Source organism: Lontra canadensis, unplaced genomic scaffold (genome assembly GCF_010015895.1).
Source record: "Lontra canadensis isolate GAN:19392208 unplaced genomic scaffold, GSC_riverotter_1.0 scaffold61, whole genome shotgun sequence".
NCBI classification, from domain to species: domain Eukaryota; kingdom Metazoa; phylum Chordata; class Mammalia; order Carnivora; family Mustelidae; genus Lontra; species Lontra canadensis.
Window position 1 is genome coordinate 5,148,447 of NW_022631055.1, and position 27,375 is coordinate 5,175,821.

The window sequence follows — 27,375 nt, forward strand, 5'->3', positions numbered from 1 at the left end:
AAGGGAAATATCTATTGCTATATCTGCCATGCTGATCACACAATTTCCTGAAAATGGAAGTGATTTCAATCTTGTCTTTCACCAAGGAGAATTTTACAAACGTTTCACATTCAAAATGTAGTCATCACTTAAAGTAAGAAAATTGCGCTCAATGGGGAAATTTCATTAAAAACATTATTTTGTGAAAACTTACAGTCTGACTGAAACATAGAAATTAGAAAAAGTCCATAAAGTGTTTACAAAATTAACATTTTATGTTGGCAGGAAGTCCTATAGTCTTTTTTCTTCAATTATGAGAAGATTTTCTCATTATGCTATGCTATTTAAAGCTTGCTATAATTGACTTACATATTAAAGAAAATAACAGTGACAAATACAGATTAGGGTGCCTGTGTTTATGGATAACAAGTTGTACAGAGAACCCCTTTGAGCAATTTATCCAGTAAGGGATATGCTTGGTTGCGGGAAAATTAAACACCCGAGTTTATCATAAGTATAAAAGAGATTTCTTCCTTAAGCCCAGAGTTCTAATCGTATGAATGTATGATGGGGCTTCTAGCTCTATTTTTTTCTGGCCCTGTTTCTTGCACAAAGCTAAGATATGAATAAAGATAGGTTACTACAAAAAGGCATCTCACATGTAATTTTCAATGCCATCTCCCCTGTAAGTCTGCTTTGCAGGTTCAGAAGTGAAACACATAGACTAAATGAAACTTGTGACTCTGCTACAGAGAAATGTAAGTGACCTGTTCCACTGCAAATAATCATAGAATGAGCCTTCGGAGAACCTGGATGTGCAGGATTCTTTCTCTTCAAGCAATGATAGCATGTGATTGCAGTGTTTTCATGCAGATTTCCATTTTAAAATCTTCACTGATATCCTCCTGTGAAATTGCTTTGTTCAGTATGTGGTTGAAGAAATGTGAGCATATAGAATGTCTAAAAGTTCCTTTGTGCAACTAGTCAACACATGCAGACAGTCCTAAGACAATAGAGAAAGAGATCGTTACAACACATTTCTTCTACAAAGAACCAATCCGCTTACAAGTGTCATAGCATCTTTATGGTTCCGGGTTGTTTTCAGTAGGTGAACACTAATAGCGGATCCAGGTGGTCTTTCTAAGACCAAACCAAACCCGAATAATTGAGATTTCTTTTCTGGGAGAACTGCTTTGGGAATAACAGATACTTGCTTGTTATCACAGCATTTTGAAAAATCCTTTCTGATACTCTTGTGGATGGCAAGACAAAAGGATGATATGTTGCTAAGATAAGGAATAATGCATATACTGGTTGATTTTAGATGGTATGCAGAGGAGTATCTTAAATTAATATTTCCTATTTGTGATTTATGCTACCAGTTTTTATTCATGCCAATGGTATTAATTTTCTTTAAAAATGCTGTGCAGAGGTAAAAAGTGAATTTATTCCCCTCCAAAAGTGAATTTATTTAAATAAGAATTTAAGCAAATATTGATACAGTAGTATGCATATATGAATGAGAAATTAGATTTGATAACCTCTATGGTTTTTTTCCAACTCTGAAATTGTGTGAAAGACAAATATAACCATTCTTCACCCTATGCAAAAACAAAGTTTTTGCAAAGAAGTTAAGTTGCTAAAAGTCTTGGATCAGAACCTAAGTCTTTTTACAATCAAGGCAGTGGCAGAAATCTCTGCTGAGATCGGAGCAAATAGGCAAACTTTTATTTCAATCATTAAAAAAAAAATTACACTTTAATTTTCTATTCTTTTTTTTTTTTATAGCACAACTTATATATTTCAAATGGACAAAAAATTAGTATCGTTTACAGTATCTTAAGATAAATTGCCTTTGAATGGGAGCTTCCTTTCCAGTACTTTGAGGTCTACAAGACGTATCTAGAAAATGTACTACTGTGGAAAATGACTGCTTAAATCGAATGGGGGAGTGGGGAGGGCCTGTGGTTTTTCTTTTTGATTAATTGCTGTAACACTGTCCTTCAGGCGGCTGAGGGAGTTTCATGTTTTCTTTAGACATCATTAGGCGCCGGAGCTCTTGCAGGACAACTTTGATGCTATATGAATTCTGCCATTTTGCTAGCACTGATATGGCTCTTGGGTCCACCACTCCATTAGAACTATTAACTCCATTCATATTAATTTTTGTTACAAATCTTACAAAGGGGGGTGCTTCTGGGTATTTAGGTCCACATTCTATTTTAAGGCTGTATATTCGGTTTTCATAAATTGTTCTTGGAGGCCCAATTATCATCCCTGTCCATCTTGTAAGTGTCATGTCTTCGTCATCTTCTAGACCCCAGCTAACTGTGCCATCTCCTACTCCTTTCTGGCCTTCTTCCAGTTCTTCCAACAGTCGAAAATTGCGAGGGACTTTTACTCCCGAGCCCGTGGTGGCTGCCATCTTGCGTCGCTGTCGCTCTAATTTTCTATTCTTATGTAAAACAAAATAAAATGAAACGAGAAACATATCAAAGGCTCTTCGAAGTTCAGTTGGCTAGAAGGGCACCTGGGTGGCACAGTCGATTAGATGTCTGACTCTTGCTTTAGGCTCAGGTCATGATCTTAGGGTCATGAGATAAACCCTGTTTTGGGCTCCATGCTCAGAGCTCAGCGCAGAGTCTGCTTGGATTTCTCTCTTCCTTGCCTCTACCCTTCCCACTCCACTCACACCCTACACTCTTTCTCTCAAATAAATAAATCTTTTAAAAATAGAAGTTCAGTTGACCAGAGAGATGAAAGGATTGTTCCCTTTCTTGTTTACAGGTGCCTTCCTCTTGCCTTCTTTGTCTGGAGTGGGGAAAAGAAGGGGTTGTGGTGTTCCCCTTTTGTATAATATTCTAGAATCCATTTATTTCAAATGTCATGTTGTAAAGCTACCATTTGAGGATTTGCGTGGTCAAATCCTGTGAGGCTAGTTATCTCTCCTAGCCAACATTTTATTCACCTTCCATCTCTATATCCCATGGGTTCCAAGAACTTGGCCCATTCTCTCCCCTTCTGGCTACTACCATCTGCCCTTCCACCTGGGTTCCTTGACTTTCAGACCATCACTAACATAGCTTAGCAGTTTCCCCTTTAGTTTTTTTTTTGTTGTTGTTGAAAAGACCTTTAAGCCCTTTGAAATGTTTTCTGTTGTTACTGACAATAAGAACAAAGGCAGAATTAGGAGCATCATAGTGTATCTTTTCTTTTTAATTAAAGAAAATAATTTAAGGCACCATTGGCAAAAATTATAAGACACAGTTGTATCTCATTGAATTTAAGGGTTCTCATAAGGGCCTGGAAAGAGGCAATAGAAAGCAGATGAGAACTCTGGGCAGCTGTGTTTCTGTTCTCTTTCCATCTTTCCTGTTGGTCTCTCCTTTATGCTTTATCTGTTCCATCTGAAAGACCTTTCGCTTGTCAGTAGTTATCTTTATTTTAAATTAATAAACCATATTCAGTTCCAGATCCCTGAAAATCATATCGCTCACCCTGTATCAAGTTTATATACCTCGATGTACAAGACTGAGTGGAGATGGGGATTTTTTTTTTTTTTTGAGAGTTCTTGACAGACTCTGATACCCTTACCTCATTTTTTTTAATCTTAGTAATTAATTCATCTAGGAATCAACTGTGAAACCAATCTTAGCTCCCTCCCTTTTTAGCAATAGATATCTAATCTCTTTAAGGCAGAAAGCAATGGATACTAAGTGGCTACGTGGTGGATTCATGTCCCTCTGTTCTTCAGTTCTTATATATTTATCTTAGAAAAGCATCTTCCTGGTGATCCCTGTTTCATAAAGTTAGTCTGCTAGAGTGAGCCCTTGTTTCTTTCCTTTACATTCTAAACCCTAAGGTATAGAAACATAGTAAGAAAGAGTGATCCTCTTAGAAAGGAGAACATTCTACCCCAGCTCCATTCCCTCAAAAATAACAATGCCCACTTTTAGAAGAAAAGCAGTGGAAAATTTTCAGGCAATCACAATCAGAAGGCTTTATTTTCCCAGGAAGATACACTGACTGGAAAAGTTCTGTCAAGAAAACAAAATCTGTTGTTTTTGAGCATGTTTTTGGTCTGTTTAATTTTAGATGCCCTCTGCCAGTGATTTTCACGACTCAAATATGTGGGGGGGGGTGGGAACACAGTTATTCTTCGATATTGATTTTTTAAGAATGTGAAATAGTTTACTCACCATATAATAAACCTTTAAGCACCGAGGTGATGAACCTTGTCAAAAGACAGTGGGAATCATTTGTTCTTTAGATAAAAAGGACTTCTTTTTGTCTAAGAAGGGCAAGTAGGTTTCATATTGTGTGTGGAACCAGACTGAACAGAACTAGCCATGTGGAATGTAAGGTTGAAAGAATTCTGAGCCCGCTCTGACTGAAAAAAGAGTGAACTGTTACAGTGGGTAATAACCATGGGCACATGTGATCCAGCATGTGACTACCAAGGAGGTTGGTATTTCCCTACTGCTTCTTATCCCTTGTCAAAAGCAGTAGGACAGGGAGGTCCCAATATGTACTTTTCCAAAACTTAGATTTCAGACATAGAGTGTGTAGAAGATGAGGAGGATGGGGATGATGTGTTGGGAAAGTGAACATGGTCGAGGAAGAGATGGAATATTTTACCCAAAAAACTTTCCAGAAAGGCCCAGATTATTTCGTTATATATTCTAATTTGGTTGTCTTATATTCTGGTTCAGGAAAATTAACACACAGGAAACAGCTGCTAAATTTGAAAGGCTGTGTGTCCAAGAGAAATTGCACCAGAGGTTAAATAAGTGAAGAGGACTTTATTCAAGGTCTTTGTAATAGGGAGTCAAGACTTGCATTAGGAGAGAGGGGTTAAATTCCGTCCACTGAAACAAAAGGCAGGAGAGTTCTGATAACTGGGGCAAACTAGTGAAAAGTACTACAGGACGTTGTAAAATTAGGCTCTGTCATCAGACAATGACTGGTATTTGGGACCCTATCTTTCTTGATGATCAATCACATGTCAAAGGATTGTCTCCCAAGTCCTTGAGAGTGTTGTCCCTGGGTTGTAAAACCAGCAGGTATGTAGAAGAAGATTTACATTTCAAAGGGACAGAGAAATAATTTACAATTCCAAGTTTTCTAAAGTAAGTGCTCTAGGAGAAGGGAGGTCATGAGAGTTCCTTTAGACTGGAAGAAACCTGTCTAAAGTTTAACACTGAGGGAAATGTTAAGGCCTTCTTTGCCAAGTGTCAAATTATATTCTTTGTTACATAGTTCAGGATACATATACTTTAGCATTTCAGAGGTGTTGGAAATCAGAGATCAGCAGAGTTTTCTGGAGGTAGAGAGATTTCAGATGCTCTTTGAAGAATCTTATGAAGTAACTGGAAAGAAAGGAGGACATTTCTGTCAGAGCAGCACAATGAGTGATGACAGATAAGACACAGTAAGTGCTGTATGTTGGGAATCAGCTGGGAATTACTTTTGACAAGACGAGTCCCTTCCTCAGTTTTAGATCACCTTGAGCAGTCAGTCTCCTTTCCTCCCTTCCTGGAAGCCCCAAAGTGCCAATTGTTCTGTCTTCCCTACAGTGGCCAGTCCATGCTCTAAGCCTTGGACTCTTGCCAAGTGTGCAGGGGCGTGTGCAGGGAGACACAGATGACTCTGCCACTTTTACTGCCTGCAGAGATAAGGCTTGGTAGAGTTGTTATATCATGTGTTTCTGCCCGATCACTTTTGAATCTAAGGGGAAGATTTGAAACAAATTGGAAACAAAAAAGTCCTTCAAGACTCTAGAGTCCTCATGTGTGAATCCTTTCTGGAATGTTAACAGGAAACCCCCGCAGGGTTTTTCTTCAGGCTTCTTTTGAGAGCTCAATAGCCATCAACTTTCCTTCAAACATATTCCCCTGTAAAACTGTGGGTGAAGAGCAAGCCAAACTCTTGCTGGCCAAGCCAAGGCAGGAAAGTAGGGGACAGTTCTTCTGAAATATGTTATTAACATTTTTAAACTTGTGCACACAAGGCGATAGCCCTGACTCCTTGAGGAATGGCTTTCCCAGGGAATGCTAGTGTCAGGAATGGCAGAGTCCCAACAGCTTGGAGCCTTAATTCTGGAAGTCAGACCTGGCTCTCAATCCAAGTTCTTCTTACTTATGTGCGACCTTGATTGGTTACACGTTCTCTCTAAGTACCTGTTTCCTGATTTATTAATTGAAATGGGGGAATCATAAATGAAATCATATTTTCTGTTTGAATTGTTGCTTTGTTTTGAATTGCTTTCATAGTAAAAACAACGTAAGGTAATTTAGTAGCGCAACTGCAGTGAATTTTTTTTTTTAATTTTTAATTTTTGACGCTATTTCTTTGACTACAGTGTCATTTAGGGTGTAAGATCTAGCCTCGGTGTATTTTTAAAAATTTACGAGTCTTTTAGAGGGTACAGAGATTTCTTAAGAATATTAAGATAAATAGAGTAGCATGAGCTAAATATACTATAGGATTCGCATCTTAAAAACAAGAAAAAAAAAAAAAAAGAATTTCTTGCTTGCAGACCAGTAGTTGTTAACTGGCTACTGTAGTAGATTGATTTGACTGAGCAAATTGATTTGAGTGAAGAACATTCCTTCTTTTCAGGCCTCATGCCTAACATTTTGAGAATACTGATTCAAGACAAGTCTGTGATAGCTTCAGTTGTGGAGAATTCAATAAGACTTCGTATGTTTTACTGATGCTTGCAAAAATGAAACAAAAAAAACAGGCTAGTGATTGTGTGTCGAGGTCACCTGTGATTCTAGGGGGAAAAAAAACTATGGGATTACGGACTAAGCCAATGGCAATTTTTAAAAAAGATTTTACTTATTTATTTGACAGAAGGAGAGATAGCCAGAGAGGGAACACAAGCAGGGGGAGTGGGAGGAGGAGAAGCAGGCTTCCTGCTGAGCAGGGAGCCCCATGTGGGGCTCAATCCTAGGACCCTGGGATCATGACCTGAGCCAAAGGCAAACCCTTAACAAGTGAGCCACCCAGGCATCCACCAATGGGAATTTTTATTTAGTCATTTCTACAGACTTTTCCTACTCCTACCTATCACACCCCTCAGAGCTTGTCACCCACTATTAGATGCCAGAAAAGAAATTTTAATGTGAAAAACAACACTGAAACAGTAATCTCTAAAAACTAGTCAGCAATATTGATATATGCTGTTAACAGTTGATTGTAAGCTAACAAATTCATTATTGCTAAAGAATTGTCACTTTTGTTAGTCAAAGTGAGCATTCGTATGAACTTTCTACTTTTTTCCCTCGAAAATATATAAAACCCTTTATTTTCTTTTTAGTTTTTGTCAGAGTAGATATTTATACCTGCCATATCATGAAAGGGAGAGGGTGTGCATGTCAGAATTATGTAAGGACCTTTTAAAAATTTGTATTTCAGCTCTCAAACCTTTGTAATCTCCATTGTAGCCATTTAATATTTATGGTGCATCTACTATGTCCTGGGGACTATTCTAAGCAATAATTGTATAGAGGTAGATAAGTGGAAAGGTCCCTGATCTTCTGAGATATAATTTTTGTTGGGAAACAGAGTTAACAAGTAAACAATCAAATGGACAAAATAATTCTGGAGTAGGAAAAGTGCCGTGAGAAAAGCAAACCACTGTATCAAGAGAAGGTGAATGAGATGGAGGATTTTTTTTTACTGAATAGTAAGGAAGGTTCCTTAATCTATCTGAATCACTTTCTTCTTTGGAAAATGATGACTATAGCATCTACCATAGAAAACTGATGTGAAAATTAGGAGTGATCACATATTTTCATTCTCTGGCTCATAATAAACACTCATTAAAATGTAAATATTCAGTAAGTGGTAGTTATTATGATGGTTTTTGTAAGTTTGGTCCCTTTAGTAAGGATAACATCTGAAATGATCTCCTGGATTTATCCAGACTATAGGGCTCTCTCCTATTCATCTCAAAGGCAATTGTTTTAATTGAGGGGTTAGTCAAGGATGGTTAACTATATTATACAATGAATATGTTTAGTAGGTAGTTTTCATATCAGTCTCCAACCCATGCTGCTTCCTGTAACCCAGAGTACTTTGCTTACCCTCTTTCTTGTATTAAAAGTGACATACCAACTATTCTTGAAACCAGAAAAACATGCAGGATTTAAAATCAAAGATTAAATTCTCCTCTAGAGGAATTCTAATATTTTTGTAGAACAGTTTTCTCTTACGAATCTGTGCACTCTTCTGTCTTGTGTAAGAAACAGTTCATTCTAAATGCCTTCTCTCCAAATATCACCAACATCATCTGTTGATAAGACAAAGTTGAATGCATTGCTTACTCTGGTAAGGGACTGCCTAGACTGGGCTATGACACTGTCTTGGAGGATTGAAGACAAGGTCAGAATAAATTCAGAATTAGAAGTTGGATTTAAGCTGTGTCTTTCAGTGTAGGGGCTTAACTGAAGATAGCTAAATATCATAGTGTAACAGTTAAGGACAGTTAAGAATGGGTAAAAATAGCACTTGTAGGATTTGGAGGAAAGAGGTGCAGAAGAGTCTTAGGGTATTAACCATGTGTTACTGAAAACTGGGTGAGTCTTTTGGGAGTTTTCCGTGATTCACAATCAAGTTATTTGTTGGGCCTTGAGTCTCCTGGATTAGTTAAATTATACTAATGAGAAAAGTGTAACAGCGAAGTCATGTTAATAAACAGTAAACCGAGTAAGGGATAGGTAGTTTCAGTTCTTAGTGGGAATTACCACTGTGTGGGCTTCTACTCATTATCAATAAAATGAAATTAAAAGGTGAGTGGGGAAGTTCCACCATAGGCATATTCCATGACAGGGGACATAATAAACGAATAGGGGAAAACATAGGAAGTCTTTCTGAAGGAGGAAAATCTCTCCATCTTTAGGTTAAAACTGGTACATCCTTTTCCTCAATCGTTTTACCATATATTGTCCAGTTTTCTTCTGTGAGGTAAGGGAACTAGACTTATACATCAAAGGCAGGAATTATAAATATGTGCCTTATGTGAAGGTTTCAATTTCTATGTTATTTTGAACATTTTTGATAAGCCTCTATTTGGGGAAAACATGTTTTAATTAATGAAGTTAATAGCTTGTGGAAGAAGAGTCCTAGTGATCCCCCTTCCAGAGAGACAGGGGTTTGAATGATGGTATTTCCTGGTCCTGGATTCAGGGTCCCAGCATGAGTGATATATCCAAGCCAGTTGGTAACCTCCACAGAGCTTTCAGCCTCTGGCTCTCTCTGACTTGTTTCTTTTTCTTTTTCTCTTTTTCCTTTTTCTTCCTTTCTTTTTTTTCCTATTCTTTTCTTTTTTTCCCCTCTTCTTTCCTTTTGAAGATAATGAGTACACATAGACTTCACCTTTACTACTTTCAGACTTATGTAAATGATGGGATATCTCTCTAATAATGCCAAAGGGCCAAGATCAGCATAAAATTCTTATAACAGAGACTACTTATATAATCTTAAGAACTACACAGTCCTAGCTCCAAAGAGTCTGCTTTGCTAGCAGGGATAGGAAAGTACTATTTACTGACATGAAACTTTATAATAAAGAAATCAGTCTTGCTTTATAAAAACAATGTGATATTAGAAGGGGTTCCATAGGGAGTCATTACTTGAACATTTAGAGATCCTCCACTTTGGGGGTTTCTTTCTTTCTTTCTTTCTTTCTTTCTTTCTTTCTTTCTTTCTTTCCTTCTTTCTTTCTTTCTTTTTTTTAATATTTTATTTATTTATTTAACAGAAAGAGAGAGAGAGAGAGATATCACAAGTAGGCAGAGAGGCAGGCAGAGAGAGAGGGGGAAGCAGGCTGCCCGCTGAGTAGAGAGCCCAATGCGGGACTTGATCCCAGAACCTCATTTTCATAATTTAATTTTCTAATTAGCAGTTGGTTACCAAGTAATTGCTCACAGACAGTTTGACCAAGCTATAAAAACTAGCACCAGTTTAATTTCCAGGGGCAAAGCAAACACGTATTGAGCCATTAAAGCAGACATCCTGATGTCATGCTTCATGTATTCTTTACTATGTGATTTTGACTAGGGACCCCATAAATTTTTGGTTTTAGCTTATTTGGCATCCTACAATTTACTTAAGGAGTTATATTCAGAGAATCTTTAATATTATACAGCATGTGATTTATTTACAGTTGTACTCTGTGAAGATGCCTTAAGAAGTTACCTAAGCGTCATTTTTCTGAATTGTTGACAAACTTTATTAATTGTTAGAATGTTTTTTCTTTCAGCTCCTCACTGTTCCCAGATATAGTAACATGTATCTATATTCTAAATAAGATTGTGAATAGTGACACAAAACCATTTGGCAACACCAGCGGCAGGTGATGATTTAGTGAAAGGTGAACTGATAAGCAGTTCTGCTGGTGACACAGATGAGGTACCTAGAAAAAAGAAGGGCAGTAGACTCTACTCTTGGAATAGACTCGCCAAGAGGAGAGTAGACTCCTCTTTAAGGAGAGGCTTTGTCCATTTGGGCGCTAAAAAACCCATGAAGAAATTCAGCCAAGTTAGCTATTTGGTATTATGTGGTGAAATTGAAATTCTTTGCATAAAATTGTGTTTGTTGGTTAATGTAAGCCAGTTTTAGTCAGTAAGACTTTAGTATGTCCACATGTTAAAGACTTCGTTTCTTCCAAAAGTTATTCATCTAAATGAATTATACTTCATTAGGTTAAATGCCATTCTAGGGTTAATAAATGGCTTTGCAACACAAGAGTAGGGAAGGGCCAAGAATATGAAGACCTTATGAAATAAACTGTGACAATTTTTCCAGAAACCCTTTGGGTTACAGGAATTACAAACTATCTTTTCTAGGAAGTAACAAAAGTGTTAGATGTGCTTATTTTATAACTGCTAGCTAAACAATAAACAATGCTTAGTTTTCAAAAACTGTTGACATTTGTCTTGCCAGAAAACAAGTGCTCCAAATGACAGATATTAAATTGAGGTAAATGTCCTGTGACTAACGTAGATTGTTTACATAACAGAAATAGAGGGATTTTAGTGATACAAAATATGCACATACATACACATATGTAACTTTGTCACATTTAGACAGTGACCTCTTGCTTGGATTGATTTCAATAAAGGATAGGAAAAGCTTAAACAAAATTAATTAAATGCAGGCAAGCGTAGGCATGAATGGGGCAATTAATTGGATTTCTGCAAGTAGCTTGTTAATAAATGGAGTTAGGAAAAGCTAGTTATGGCTGGAAATTTCAAATTCCTTCAACAATACAGCTGTGTCATATTCCTGACACATACTGATGTATGGAGATGAATTGCCTGTCACTTAGTGTGGAAGATACCGCTTAAGTTGCACATTAGATGCATATTAAGTTGTGTAGGAGCCCACATTTAGTCTGTCTCTTTCCTCTAGGTAATGTAGCTCATTCATAATGTCATTTTCTTGGATGTGCTAAAGTGGCTAAATGAGCATAGAAGTTATTTATATATTAGCATAGTATGTAGAATAGAACATCACTATTTTCCACTTTGCAGAGGGGCATAGGCAAAGTTGACAGGGCTGAATTTATGCAGACTCCAAAAAGAGACTCCAGTTCTAATTAGCATTTCTTCCTAAATCTGGAAATCGGATGGGGAAAGTGAATTACACATCTGAGGTGAAGTCTTTGCTTCTTCTGACAACCTACTTAAACAAATTGGACGGGCCAGTCCGACAAACATGGAATGCTTCAAAATTTCCTCTTGTAACAAGGAATCCTAAAGTCTTCTGCAAGATACAATCTCAGATAATTAACATGGGATTTTTGTACAGTTAATCATTTTTGATGAATCCCCCACTTCTAAAATGGATGTGATGTAGCTTATTTATAGTAGAAATAATTTTAATTGTCCATAGCAGTCCTGTTTAGCATACAACAACCAGTGTACTTACATGTTACCTAAAGTTGCACAAGGCATTGTACAGAGCAAGTGCTCCTTCTGATAAGGACATAGTAAGTATGTAATTGAAATTGGTCTTTCAGGCAAGCCGTGATTTGTTCTTCCTTTAGGCCCTCAGCATGAGCTACCTTTCATTGTTATAATCTCTCTGCACCATCTGGACCTCTATAAAGACGTTGGTCTCAGCGGTGAAATGAAAGACAAGGAGGATACTAAATAAAACTTACACAGTGAGAGAAAATTGTTATTGTTGATGCTAATCATAAGTATATCTTTTGAGCTTTTTGCCTAAGGATATTAAAAGATTCTCTCAGTGCCAATCTTGGTCTCAGAGTTTTGGGATTGATGACCATATTCCTGTCCTAGGAAGTTCAACAATTTGACAAATAATAAATGATGAGACATGAGATAGAGATACTTTTTTGTTGTTGTTGTTCATTCATTTAACAAACATTGGTACTTATTCTGTAGAGATGATGATCTAAGTAGTCTGACATTGTAATTTATCATTCAATCTGAAACACCACTAAGAGTTAAAGGGGAAGCTACTAATAGTTGCACTAGGATGAGGGACATATAACCTGGGACCATCCAGGCAAACCAAGATGATATAATACCATCTTATTTTTTCACAATGAAAAGATGCAGCTAGGTTTTCAAGCTTACAGCAGCTCAAAGACACATTCTTTAAGTCTTTGCTCAAGTGTCAATGTCAAGTTGAAATCCTCAACTGCCCTAACAGCCCTTACACCCCTAACAAAAATGGCAGCAACCCTCAGTATTCCTTAATTCTTGCCCCTTGCCTTATTTTTTCATTAATACTTATCACATTCCAATATACCATATAATTTGTTCATTTTCTTTCTTCTCTGTCTCTCTTCATTATAACATAAGCCCATTAAAGGCAGGGATTTTCGTGTGTTTTCTTCATTGGTTTATTCCCTGCATATAGACTAATGTCTAACACAGTAACTACTAATTAAATGCTCACTGACTGCATGTATTGATCTATTGTGGAATGCCAGTTTTATGCTGGGCATAGTGCTAGATGTTAGAGGTACAAAAACTTTTTCTGCCTTCATGAAGCTTCCGAATTAGTTGGAAGAAATAATTATTCTTACAAATGAATTAAAAAATGAGATGTTTCTGGTCTTTCATAATACTTTTATTTTGTTTTAATAATTTTTTTTAAAGTAGGCTCTGCAACATGAGGCTTGAATTCATGACCCTGAGATCCAAAGTCAATTGCTCTGGTGTTACCAACTGAGCCAGCCAGATGCCAGTTTTAATAACTTTTAAATGTGACATCACTTAGCATGTAATAATTAGTGGATCATTTGAAAAAAGTCAAGTATCAAATGGGTTAATAAGAAGTTTTAATTTTATCTTGAAGATTGAAAACACAGCTTTAGGGACACCTGGGTGGTTCGTTGGTTAAGCCTCCAGCTCTTGATTTCAGCTCAGGTCATGATCTCAGGATCCTGAGATCAAGCCCTGAGTTGGATTCTGTGCTCAGCAGGGAGTCTGCTTCTCTCTCTGTCCTCTCTCTCCCCCACAGCTCTCTCTCTCCTAACCCCTCCCCTGCCACTCACACTCTATCTCTCTAAAATAAAAAAAATTAAAAAGAAAAAAAAATCAGCTTTAGAAATTAGAGCATGGCTGCTTGGAAAGAATTAGAATAGAAGCAAAGTACTAATGTTTATTTTCAGTTTTAACAGAAGTTAAATGGCTTAAAGTAATGAACTTTTGATGAGCCTTTTAAAATTGAGAGTCTTCAATATTTCATTCTCTAAGGTAGGGAAGAGGTAGCCATGAATTTGTAGTCATGAAAACCCGAGCCTTGTTTTTAGAGTTCTGTCTGAAGTAGTTGTGTGATCTTGGGCAGCAAGACACCTCATTCATTTCTTGCATGAGTTTTTTGACTTATGGGATCACGGGTTCCTGTATTTGTTTCCTACTGCTACAGTATCAAAGTACTAAATCAGTATAGTATCAAAGTATTAAATCAGTACAGTATCAAGGTACTAAAAACTGGCCTAAAACAACAGAGATTTGTCACAGTTCTAGAGGCTTGAACTCTGAAATCTAGGCATAGGCATGGCCATCTTGTCCTGGACGGCTCTAGAGAGAATCATTCTCTGCCTCTTCCAGCTTCTTTTTCTGCCAACCCTGGTGTTCCTTGGTTTGTGGATGCATCACTGTAGTCATATGGCTATCTTCTCCCTCTTTGTTATCACATTGTCTTTCTTCTGTGCATGTCTGTATCTAAATTCCCCTTTTTTAGAAGTCATACTGGACTCAAATTTACCCAGCGATATAATTTTAATTTGATTACCTCTGCAAAAACCCTATTTCCACATAAGGCCACATTCTGAAGTACTGAGAATTCATATACTACAACATTCTTTTGGGGGGAAGGTGGGGGGCAGTGGGGCATAGTTTAACCCATAACAGTTCCTTTAGGTTCTACATGATTATAACTCTACATAATATGAAGGAGACTTAATAGTAAATTTACCATATATATATATATATATATATATATATTGCTTTGAGATATCCCCAAATAATTTTTAAAGCCATATATAACCATTCTTTTACATATCATCTAAATGTAAAGGTTTTATGTATCATTATGGAAGATAGAATGATTTTCATGATTTATATACATTTTAAAAAATTAGTTATAATGGTTTTCAGGTTAATGCCTAAACTAACACCATTTAAAGAAATGTGATTTAGACAGCTAAAGATGGATTTCAGGATTTATGTTGAACCTGGGGAGTTTGTAGTAGACAACGAACCTTCTATAAAATTTGAGCAACTCTTTTTTCAGCCAGTTATGCTTTGTCACTTCATAAGAACAAGGTAGACTGAGGTAGTTTTAGCTGTGTTTCACTTACACAGTAGTCTGAAGTGGCCAGCAATGTAGAATATGGAAGGACTGGTAACATAATTCCAAATCAGTAACCAAAGTGAAGAAATCAACTCACTGTGGATTACCATGAATTCATATTTAGAAATTTCTAGGAATACCTCTGAAAAAGGATATCTATACCAGATTTCTCTATTTCCTTGTAAAAATGGAATTATTTATTTTATAATAACTGTTACATTTTCATAAATGTCAAGCACATTGAATCACTTAAATCTGTTAAAACTTATTCTCTTTTTCTGACTTACACAAAAATATTATTGCATGTCTCTCTAATGTAATATTTGCTTCTTACTATCACTATAAAAATACTATTCAGAAATAATAGTGATTTTATTCATCACTATCAGGGTTGAATGCTTCTCAAGTGCAGAACCTAGCAAATTGCCAGTGAAACCCACACAATAAGGTTAAATTTTTTCAAGATAATAGAATAGGTAAAATATATCTTAATTGGTACTTTTTTCTAAAAATTTTAATTCTTTTCCAATATTAGTCAGATCAAATTTGGTTTCATTTCAGAACTCCAGAAAACGTGTGGTCAAAAGAATTGTGCAAATCCATTAGCACCTCTGACATCTTCATTGAGGATTAGAAAGTTTTTGGCAGTTGAATGTAAAAAAATTGAAGTTTTTGGCTGTGTTGAATGAATGCTCTGTTGGACGTAGCTAATGTGTGTTCTTCTGAAAGGCCCATTTTCCTCTGCTGTATGGTAGAACATGTTCTTAACAGAATGCCCCTGGACTTGTTATCAGAGATTCTAACACACAGCTGACTTAATTCATTTCTCTACCTTTCCTTGGTCAGGACAAAGGCATGTGTTATGACATTGTATGAGTGTCCTAATCAATGTCCAGGCCCCTATCTTTTCTCCTAAAATAGTTTCTTTTTTGTTTTTTTTTAAGTGCATGTTTATTTTTGTATTACTGTTGTCATTGTTATTTGCCACTTCAAAGAGTGGCATACTTGAGAACAAGTCATCTGTTTTGATGGGTTCAGTGTGTTGTGTCCGTGTTAAGAATCTTTCTAATTCCCTGAAATCTCTACATCTGTGCAGTAGTGGGGGTGACAAGAAGGGAAGATGAAAGAATGTTGGTTTGAAAAATGATGTGAATCATGAGAGAAAGGTCTTTCTTGACATTCATCTAGTTCATGCAACCCATCACTATGATTCAGTTATATAGTCATAGTTTACAAAGAATATAATCTGACAAGCATGTTTTTAAGACATAAAATAGTTTCCTTTCATCAACATGCTGCTGTCTTTCTCAGTGCTACTGAAATATGTCTCTGATCAATAGACCATTCAAAACACAGTTTTGGAACATGCTACCATCCATATAGCTAACACATGACTATGCATTGTGATAGACTTAATATAAGTATAGAAATGGTGCTGTACTTTTGGTGTTTTTCATTTAGTTGACTTTTCTTTATATTTTGCTTATTATACTGCTGTCTCAGTTCCTTAATTTCCCTCTGTTTTCTTCATCAGAAAACAAAGTTATGAGTTAAGATAACAACTCAACATCGTTTAGCTTACACAATGAAGAGAAATTCTTAGAGTGAGGATGTCTTTATAGAAATATAATTTGGGGGGCGCCTGGGTGGCTCAGTGGATTAAAGCTTATGCCTTCAGCTCAGGTCATGATGCCAGGATCCTGGGATCAAGCCCCACATCGGGCTCTCTGCTTCCTCCTCTTTCTCTGCCTGCCTCTCTGTCTACTTGTGATCTCTGTCTGTCAAATAAATAAATAAAATCTTAAAAAAAAAAAAATATATATATATATATATATAATTTGGCATTTCAACTACAAAGTCAACACTGATATTAAATAGAAAAGCAAAATAGTGGAAGCGTTTCATGATTTCTAAAAATGATTGCTATGAACTCACATATCTAATATTTGTTTGTGAAACTTAGAAGAAATATATTTTCAATAATGTATTTGTTGTAATATACTTGCTACTATTTTGATAGACAATTACATGTAAGTTTCCAAAGTTTAAGGTTTTTAAATATTTTTAATATATCTCAAATGACAATGTAAATAAATAGAAAGATGCATTTGGAAAAATAAAAAATTGACCTAATCTCAGCTTTGTAATATAATAATTGTACAAAAATTTTTATCCATATACAATAAACAAGATCATATTGGAAGTATAAAGTAGAATTGTTTTTTTTTTTTTTTAAGATTTTATTTATTTGACAGACAGAGATCACAAGTAGGCAGAGAGGCAGGCAGAGAGAGAGAGAGGAGGAAGCAGGCTCTCCACGGAGCAGAGAGCCCGATGCGGGGCTCGATCCCAGGACCCTGGGATCATGACCTGAGCTGAAGGCAGAGGCTTTAACCCACTGAGCCACCCAGGTGCCCCAGTAGAATTGTTTTTGATGAGTCTTTGGAAATAGAATATGAATGCTTATTTGCATTTTTATGAAAAATTAATTTTTTCACAAAAAATAAAAAGGGCTCTTGGAGTTTTCACCAAAGTGAGATACCATCATACTTCTTAGTAGGCAGAAGCCATTTTGCTGATAATTTTGTCTTGTTGAATTTTTAGGGGAGCTAGCTAATTGAACAAAATTTAGTTGCAAGTATTTAGTATGCCAACCTATTTTCTATTTGTCTATAATATTTGGTTAAATAACCAGGAATTCTTCAATAGTAAAGGTGAAATACAAACTTCCCTATGCTGATTTAAATACAGCTGTCAAAATCTGAGTTGACTAAAACAATCCAACATCAAACACTGCATAATAAAATATCTCAAGTGCTGCTTTCTATCCCACAATGAACACGTTCAGTGTCTAGCAAGATAACCTTGCATATTGTAGACATTTATACATATTTGTTGGCTTAAAACATTTCTCCAACTTAGAGATACAGGAAATTAAACTATAAATGTATATATAATATATATTTAATTATAATAAATTATAATTTAGCATATAAATTTTATTTATAAGTAACTATAGTATTATTTATTAGTACTTACTATGCTGCTTTAAGTATACTAGCTATATGGAAATATTAATTTATAATAAATAATAACTTATATATTGAGTCATAGAAATGGAATTACATTAAATAAATTTTGCATATACATATTTATATCTGAATGCACAGAAAATAATTAGATCACTAAAATTATTGATCCTATCCCAAAAAACAAAGAAAAAATGTGATTTGACATCATTTCAGGAATGATATTTTTAAATCCAAATGAAGACATGTTATATGGCAAATGTAAATATAGTCATGAAAACACAATGACAAGCTGTTTGAAATAAAGACTGACCCAGGATATCTATTTGTCTAGAAGGATTGAGACTTTTATTTTCAGAAGTTCAAGGAGTATATATATATCTGTGGACAGGAAGAAAACTGGCAGTCTTCAGGCAGATAAGGAACACAGAAATAGTTAGTTTGGCTGGGGTAGTGATTTTTTCGCCCTTAGTTTTCCATTTCTGTTCTTATTTGAATGTTTTTTAGCAGAGCATGTACTCTCCACTTGGCCATAGGCCCCACCCCTCTTTGCTTGCCTCTGAAGCCTAGACCTTGGACACACCAGAGAGGGGAGTCCATATGCACACAGTAGCCATACGTTTTCCTGTGGACCCAACTGTGCGAGAAAAGGAAGTAAGATGCCTGTTTCATAGCACGGAGGGGGTTATCACTTGAGTGGTCATCTACAGTTATCTCTTGATTCCTCACACACTTGTAGCCGCCTCTTGTTAGACTAGATACACATGTACAAGTAAGGCAAAGAAGTAGAAGGTGAAGTTCCTCATGGTCCTGGCATGCAATTTATTTGATGAAAGGGGAAAGACACAATTTACATATAGCATGAAATAATTAATATTAAAAGAGGACAGCACTAAGAGTATAGAGAAGGACAGAACAATATAATTGTTGTGCATGACCTACACCCTTAGGGGATCATTGTGTAGTTGCAGAGATAAAATCAGCATAAACACAACCTGCTAAAATAGGTGTGTGATAATGGTAGGAGGTCAAAGGAGGAAGAGACAGTATGGGCTGAAAGTCTTCCAAGTGTTATAGAAGTGTTGGAGCTTGAATTTGTATGAAAGAGGATTAATATTTGCATGTTGTAAGGAAAGGGCAACGTTATTAATCTTGGTGCTAGCAACACAAAATAAGCAAGGAGGACTTAAAAAGCAAACGGACTTTTTTTCTGTCTTGAAAAATATCTACAAGATAAAAAGAATCATCTTTTTTTTTTTTTTAAAGATTTTGTTTATTTATTTGACAGGGACTTTGAGAGAGAGAGAGAGCACAAGCAGGGGGAGTGGCAGGCAGAGGGAGAGAGAGGAGCAGAAGCAGGCTCCCCACAGAGCAGGGGGACCCTGATATGGGACTTGATCCATGGGATCAAGGACCCCGGATCATGACCTGAGCCAAAGGCAGATGCTTACCCAACTGAGCCACCGGGTGCCCCAAGAATCATCTTGTTTCTTATCTATTAAATTGACACCAGCCTGTTAGGGAAAACTTTGAATTATGTACATGGTGATTTTTTAAAATTTTATTTTTCATTTATTTGAGAGAGAATGCACATAAGCAGGGGTAGGTGCAGAGGCAGAGGGAGAAGCAGATTCGCTGCTGAGCGGGGACCCAACATGGGGCTTGATCCCTGGATCCTGGGATCATGACCTGAGCTGCAGGCAGACACTTAACCAACAGAGCCACCCAGGTGCCCCTGGTGATTTTAATAGCTGTCCTGACAGTTGCTTATTGAGCAATTGCTATATGCTTGCCACCATACTAATGTTTGAAACATTTGTGACATTTCAGTCTTTCAGTAGCACCATAAGTTAAAGTTCATTTTCCCAATTTTATAAGTAAATGGGCCTCAACAAGATAAAGTTACTTGCCCAAGTTAACAGTGTTTGTGCAGAGGACAGCCTGAATTCCTACCTATTCTTACCTGACTCACTCTTCCTGCCCTAGACCATTACGTTATACAGCCTTAACCAAATACAAAGAAGATGTTCAATTTCCACTTAAATAAATAATTGATCTCACTCATATTTTGAGGGGTAAAATGATCTCCTTATGCCAATCTTCAGAATATTCAGTTGGATTCTCACTTGACTATGAGTAGATAAGATTATACAGTTCTGTTGTTTCCTCGGAACTACTGCACCTTGTTCACTAGTTCTTTCTTCAGTTATAGAAAATTAACACCTATTAAGTAGCAGGTATTGTGTTTTCCTCTAGGCGTACAGTGATAACCAGGGTAGACATCTTTTCACAGAGCCAAGAATAGTTAAAGGTGAATGGGCTCTGCAGGATATCTTTAGGATTTAAACTTTTTTAGGATTGTAAACTCAGACATTACCATGAACTCTGGATCTTGACTTTGAATTGTTGTTCCAGGTGATTTATTTCAGTTGTATCTAATTTTTAAATTTTACATAAATTAATCAGTATCTATAGGTATTGTCACAATCGATATATGTTGCCCCCCCAAATTTCTTACACTATTCTTTTAATGACTTAACTGTTTTTCCTATCCCAAGGATATGAAAACCTAAAGGATCCTCAAGTTTTTAACTTTGATCAAAATTATGGAAGCTCACAGAAGGAAAATAGGAACAAACATTTTAAAAATGAAAAATAAAACCTATTCTATTACTGTGAGTGACTAAAACCATACATGCTTCTTTTTCTTATTAATTTCTAAAACTAGAATTATGCAATGCATTTTATGGTTTATAGTGGTTGATAGCATGTTTTCATATTTAGCAGATGTGAGGAGAATATTTAAATGTTTTCAAGGACCACAACTTAGATATTAGAATGTAGGGATTAACAGAGGCCTTTAACTACCCTCATTTAATTTAAGCAATCAATACAGAGAAATTTGGTGATGTGCCCAAAGTCATTCCTATTTTATAGATAAAGAAAATGGAACTCAGCAATCTTAAATTATCTGCCCCAAACAACCTATTTTTTTTAAGGGAAAGATTTTGAATTCTAACCCACGACTCTCATCTGATTTTGGCTGAAATGTTAGATTTCAGCCCTCTGCTTCGGGGTTCTTCCACACAGTATGTACACTTGGGCAGCATAAATGAATGTGATTATGTTGATTTTTCTAGCACTTAAAGATTATTTTTAATTCTGGAGATTTATTATTCACCTAGAATTAAAATAATTAATTATCTCAAAGTTTTAATTTTGAATGTTTATACCCATATTTCCTCAGAGAATTTTAATATTCTCAAAGCAAATGTCATTTACTGGCATGTCAATTATCATTATTATTGGAAACATTTACATTTTTTAAGTCACAGGATAAGATTAATCTACTGAAATTTACTTTTGAAGTAAAATTAAAACCTCCTTTTAGAATCAATAGTAGAATTCCCTTAACTAAATATCAAAATATTTTAAATGTAGTTTTTTCTTTATTATTGAAAAAACAAGGTAGAATTATGTAAGAAATTGAAAGTAAAGGTCAAACATAATTTTCTTTGGTAGGCCTTTTAGTTTGCCTAAATGCAATCTTATTTTAAGGATATAACTAGATTTTCATCTATATCGTATTATCCCATCTTGCACTTAGGAGTTTCAGTCTTTTTGAGGAGGCAATGTAAAAGGTGACTCCTTTAAGATCAATTGTGGTTTATGAACCCTGTTTGAATTACAAAAATTATAGGGAAGGTGAGCCTGCAGAGTAGAAGATACCCCATCTGAAAGCAGTTGTGAAAAGTAAACTCTCCCTGGGCTGTCTGAGGTTATCTGTATTATTAACAGAAAATACAGATCAAACGGAAACCCTAGTAATTTCTTTGCCTTTCTGATATGAAAGAGGACAAATCTAATAGCCTGGTCCACACTGCTAAAGAGTAGGGAAGGACAATATAAAAGTAGCTACAAAGGCATTGACTAAATCACAGAGTATTAGAGCTGCAACAAGAAGGGACTGCGTCTGTATTTCAGTGTTTCTCAAAGTTGATCTAAGGACCATCTGGCTGAGCATCAGTAGGGCTCCTTATTAAAAAGGTAGATCTCCAAGCTGTAACTCAGACCTGGTATTGAACCCTCCTAAGAATCCAAGATACACACACCCCCACACCCAGACACACACGCACACACCCACACCCACCACACAGAGTTGGGGGTGGGGAGAGAGAGAGAGAGGATATAGGAAAGATTAGAACAATTTATCTAATCCAGACACTGTATTTTACAAATGAGTAAACTGACGTCCTAAGTGATTTAATAATTTACCTGATATTATCTAGTTTGTTATCAGCCTTCTTTAAAACTGGATTTTCTGACTTCTTATACCAATGATTCCATCTTAATTCAACACCATTGTAACACATAAAACCCGTCTGATCATTTAGACTAACTTTTTGAAAAGGTTGCCTTAATAATTTGAAAGGCAACCATGGATTGATTTTGTGTGGTTGTTCATTCCTCATGAAATTCAGGCAGCTGAATTGTTTTTAAACACACACAAAAGGAAACTAAGCATTAGATCCTTCAAAATTACAGAGTCAGTCAATTGTCTAAGAGGTCCAAGTTGTACTCATGAGCCCCATTTTCACAAAATTGACAATATTCACTGATGAGTTATTATTATCCCTGTTCATCAAGAGAACTGATCACAAATAATCATAAAGGTAGGAACAAAACCCATCCCAGGATCAATTTATTTGAGTATCTCTTGTTTAGTCTTTTGACTGTTCCTTAATTTCCTAAGAAGCCCTGCTGGGTGTTCAGCCATCTCAGCTGGTACCCATATAAGCTTGCTAATAGATTTGATAACTAATTTTGCATTAAATATTTTGGGCAGTATGGTACAATTTAGTTTTACTTTTTGGGTAGAAAAGATTCTAGCCTTTGTTTTGTTTTTTAATATCTTCTTAAAAGGAATACGGAAGATTTTCTAGTAAGTAACTTGGCCCATTGTTGAATATTTAGAGGTCCTGTTAGAGACATAATACTTATACTATGATTATAAGACTCAGAATGCAGAATAATGCTAACATAGGAACACTTGCTTTGCATCTGTGTGTTTCCTTACAGATGTCATTATTAAAATTGTTTTCTTAAGTTAACATAAAAATGACTTGTGGGGATGGAATAGGGAATTCTATGAATTTAACACATGAATAGGTTTGAGTGGCCACCACTACAATCAGGATTAAAGAACATTTCCATCACCAGAAAACATCCTATGTTTTTACTTTGTAGGTATACCTTTCTCCCCCTGTAACTCCTGGCATCCACTGAACTGTCTACTGTCACTATGGTTTTGTCTTTTTGTGAATATCGTATAGATGAAATCATGCCCTATATGACCATTTGGTACTGGTTTCTTTCTCTCAGCACTGCCTTTGAAATTCATGTCCTTTGTGTGTGTCAATAGTTCACTCCTTTTTTATTGCTGAGTAGCAGTATTTTCATTGAAGAGATGTACCCCAGTATGTATATCCATTCACCTGGTGAAGAACATTTAAGTTTCCTGTCATTGATGTTTATGAATAGAGCAGCTGTATATGTTCATATGTAAATCTGTTTATGGAGATTTCTTGGTCATATCGTATAAGTGGGATTTCTCGGTTATATGGTAAATGTAAATTTAACTTTATAAGAAATAACCAAACCATTTTCTAGAGTAACTTTTAACATTTTCCATTCTCAACAACAATGTGTTCGTATTCCACATCTTCGCCAATACTTGGTATTATCAGTACTATTTATTTTAATAATTCTAATATGTATATAGTGGTATTCCATTGTAGTGTCATTTTGCATTTTCCTGATGGCTAATGGTGTGTTTTTCTTCAAGGTGATTTTTTTTTTTGTAGTTTCAAGTTTTTATTTAAATGCCAGTTAGTAAACTTACAGTGTAATATTAGTATCAGGTGTAGAATTACTGACATACAACAGTCAGTCCAATGGCTAATGACGTTAAACCGTTTTTTTTTTTTTTTTCTCCTGTGCTTAGTTGCCATCTGTGTATTCTATCTGGTGAAGTGTTTGCTTGATTCTTTTGCCCATTTTTAAATTGGAGATTTGATTAATGTTGAGATATGAGACTTATTTATATAGTCTGGATGCAAGTCTTCTCAGATATGAGATCTGTATATTCTCCTAGTCTGTAGCTGGTCTTTTTATTCTCTTACCCATTATTTCCACAGAGAAAAAGTTTTAATTTTGTTAGTATTTAGCATTGCTAAAACTTCTCATGTTTTCTCACTGTAACTGTACATCCCTTAGCGTTTTTAATATATTAGAAAAAAACAAACATTGAATAGATGATATCTGAGCTTTGTACTATATTGTTCCTCCATCGACCTTCACCTTTAGCTACTGGTTTTGTCATTATTTTCATTGTCTTCTCAAACCAAGTGACCCATTAAGTTTTTCTCTACCAAGATCTCATTCTATTTCCAAAACTGAGTCACGTTAGACGCTTCTTGCAACTCCCTTTACCCTGTCAGTTTCCAAGCTCAGTAGTATCTTTGTCTAACTTTTCTTCACATATAGGCATCCGTAATTTCTATTGGTGCTACCATCACCCTAGTTCAAGGTTTATCCCCACATACAAACCTTGCTAACTGACCTGTTAGCACTCATTTTCCAGGTTCTAGTTTAGCATGCATGCTCAAAGTGATATTTTCAGTTTGTGATCCTTACTTAAAAGCTTTCTTTTCACCACTGCTTGGAGAATGGCATCCAAACTTGGAAACCTACAATTATTCAAGTTCTTCCAAACTTCAGCCCTCTTTTTCCTTGCTTGCCTACCACTATTACTCAGAGTGAGCAGTCAGCTCCACTCAGAATGTTCTTTCTCTTTGCAATGGTGCTGTATATATAGAAATGGCTTCTACTTTTCTGCTCTTAAAATGTACAATCTAGGTTACAAAGCAAACTGGCTATTTGCATGACACTAAAAGTCAGCTAGCAATTCTATACTATTCTGGAGAATTATTTTGTTATGAAACTGAAAATATGGCCCAAGCATGAGGGTGGGTATAAATAGAAGAAAACAAACAAACCAAACAAACCAAAGAACAGTCATCTAAAAAAAATCTCCTTAGTAGGGGTACCTGGTGGCAAAGTCAGTTAAGTGGCTGATTCTTTATTTTGGCTCAGGTCATGATCTCAGAGTTGTGAGATGGAGCCACACATTAAGCCCCACATCGGGCTCTACCCTCAGTGTGTAGTTTGCCTGGGATTCTCTCTTTCTCTCTCCCCCTGCCCCTCCCCCATGCTCATGCACACTTTCTATCTCTCTGTACAACAAATAAATACAGTCTTTAACAAAAATCTGCTTATTAGGGATGGAATTTAGAATTAAACTTGAAATTTTAGCAGATTTTTAGGAGAACCCACCTTGTATACCTGTTTCTAATAAAAACTACCTCTCTGAAACAAATTGTAGAAGTTCACATTAGCCAAATTATTCCATATATTTTATCAAATCTTTTATTAGGATAAGGTTTTAGTAGTTTATATAGTGAAAATATTTGCTCTGATAATCTCTATCTGATGACTTTCATTCAACAATCTATTCTTGAGAGTTTTCCATATTGTTGCATAATGTTGTAGATTGTTTATGCTCATTGTAGTACAGTTTCCACTGTGTGATCATTTTATCCATTCTGTTCTTGACTTGGGCACATTGAGGGTATTTCCAGTTTTGTGCTATTAAGAATAGTATTCCTCATAGTATTCCTCATAGTATTTATTACAGTGCACACCATTTGGTCTTTTCTATGGGGTCTATATTTAGGTATGGAAAGTCTAGGTCATGGAGTATGCTTATGTTGAGCTTTAGTGAAGACCACCAGGTTTTCAAAATCTTATTTCCTCAAAATTTTTTTTTAAGATTTGATTTTTTTTTATTTATTTGAGAGAGAGTGTGTGTGTGTGTGTGCACAAGTGAGGGGAGGAAAGGCTCAAGCAGATTCCACACTGAGTGGAGCCCCATGTGGAGCCCCAAGGTCGATCTTATGACCTTGAGATCATGACCTGAGTGGAATCCAAGTGTAGGACGCTTAACCAACCGAGCCACCATGCTCCCCTTATTTCCTCAAATTTTAAGAGAAACTGAATGAGCCAGTTTATAGGAATCTAGTGTGGGAGGAGATGTATTATAACATTAAATGAACAGAGAAGTTAAAATTAGGCAAAAGAAAAAATGCATGTCATAAAGTTCTAACAAAGCAGAAAACAATGTTGCCCTAAAGAATGATGACCATGATTCTGGTACAGACAGCTCATGTATAAATGAATGTGTTCTAACACAGAGGAAGAACTGAGCCTTATTTTATTTGTAGTCGATAGTATATGATACAGAGCTTTTCAAACATTTTTTTTTTTTGCATTTAAAAACATCTTCCTAAGGTTTCAAGTGCTTTTAAATTAGCTTAGTCTTGAATAGGTACTAATAAAACTACTGTGTGTGACAATTGATAATATAATTCCTGTGTCATGTAGGTATGTGGATGAGTGTTTTTTATTATTCGAAAGAGAACATGGGGCTTTGTTCATTTTCACAAAATATTCCTTCTTCATGGTAGTTTGGGCTTCCCTCCTTCTTCCTGCTAAGCTGCTGAACTATCTCTAATTTTAATTCCTTCTACCTGCCTAGATAATTTTTCATAATTCACATCTGTAGGTATTAGTAACTGAATCTATTGAAGAGCACAAATAAAAATGAAGTGCATTTGCCAGTAAGGAAATGCAAGCTCAGACAATGGCCTAGGGCCAGTTAGGAGATCTATAAATGATGCTGTGTTCTATGTGACCACAGCCAGAGACTTTATGAAGAGACAAGCTCTTTTTTAAAAAAAAAGCAGGCAGTATTCTCTGTGTTCTTGTGTGGTTTTCCCTGATACCAAGTAGAACAGAACTCACATTGTGAGCTTTGGTAAGGGCCAACAGAGAAGACATACAGAGCACACTTAACTGGGTTCATTCAAACTCTGTAATTCTTTAAAATAAAATGGTCTGTTAAAGCAAAGTTATATATTATGTTACTGAGAGTTAAAAGTTACTTCATAAACAAAAACATTAATTTTAGATGTGGAAATCAATAATTTATTGCTATGGTGACATTTGAAAATAAGTCTTTAGAAGAGTTTACTTCGTTTTTCCAAATTTTGTTTTTCAATATTATAGCCAAAGGGTCGCATTTATTACTTATAAGAATAGTGCATTTGGAACACTAAGTAGTAAGGCATATTTCCCCAGAGCATTTTATAAACATACAGTTTATTTGCTTCTAATTATTGTGGGTTCTCGCCACTTAAAAAAATAACTGCTTTGAAACAATAAATTATTACCAAACCCTGTATTGTGTTATTCATAAAATCAGGCATGAATTGCAGTAGGAGTGAACATGATAGCATTTCTGTGCTAAGAGCCCTGCTACATTTTAATAAGACTTACTCTGTCCATCATATTGTGGCTTTTGATACCATTTATACACTGATGAATCTCAGATGTATATCTGTAA

At 35.8% G+C, this 27,375-nt stretch overlaps 2 protein-coding genes across 30 annotated transcripts in view; one reads left to right on the forward strand and one right to left on the reverse strand.

The window, feature by feature from the left end:
• Positions 1–27,375, forward strand: part of NRXN1 (neurexin 1) — a 1,152,783-nt gene that overhangs the window by 182,538 nt on the left and 942,870 nt on the right. The gene's annotated exons all lie outside the window — the stretch shown is intronic.
• LOC116879519 (ubiquitin-conjugating enzyme E2 variant 1) lies at positions 1,760–2,419 on the reverse strand. The gene has a single exon (XM_032877833.1). The coding sequence runs from the start codon at positions 2,402–2,404 to the stop codon at positions 1,961–1,963; it is 444 nt and encodes a 147-aa protein (XP_032733724.1). The 5' UTR covers positions 2,405–2,419; the 3' UTR covers positions 1,760–1,960.

Coding starts and splice junctions, on each gene's coding strand:
- LOC116879519 (XM_032877833.1), bottom strand. CDS start 2,404: ATGGCAGCCACCACGGGCTCGGGAGTAAAAGTCCCTCGCAATTTTCGA.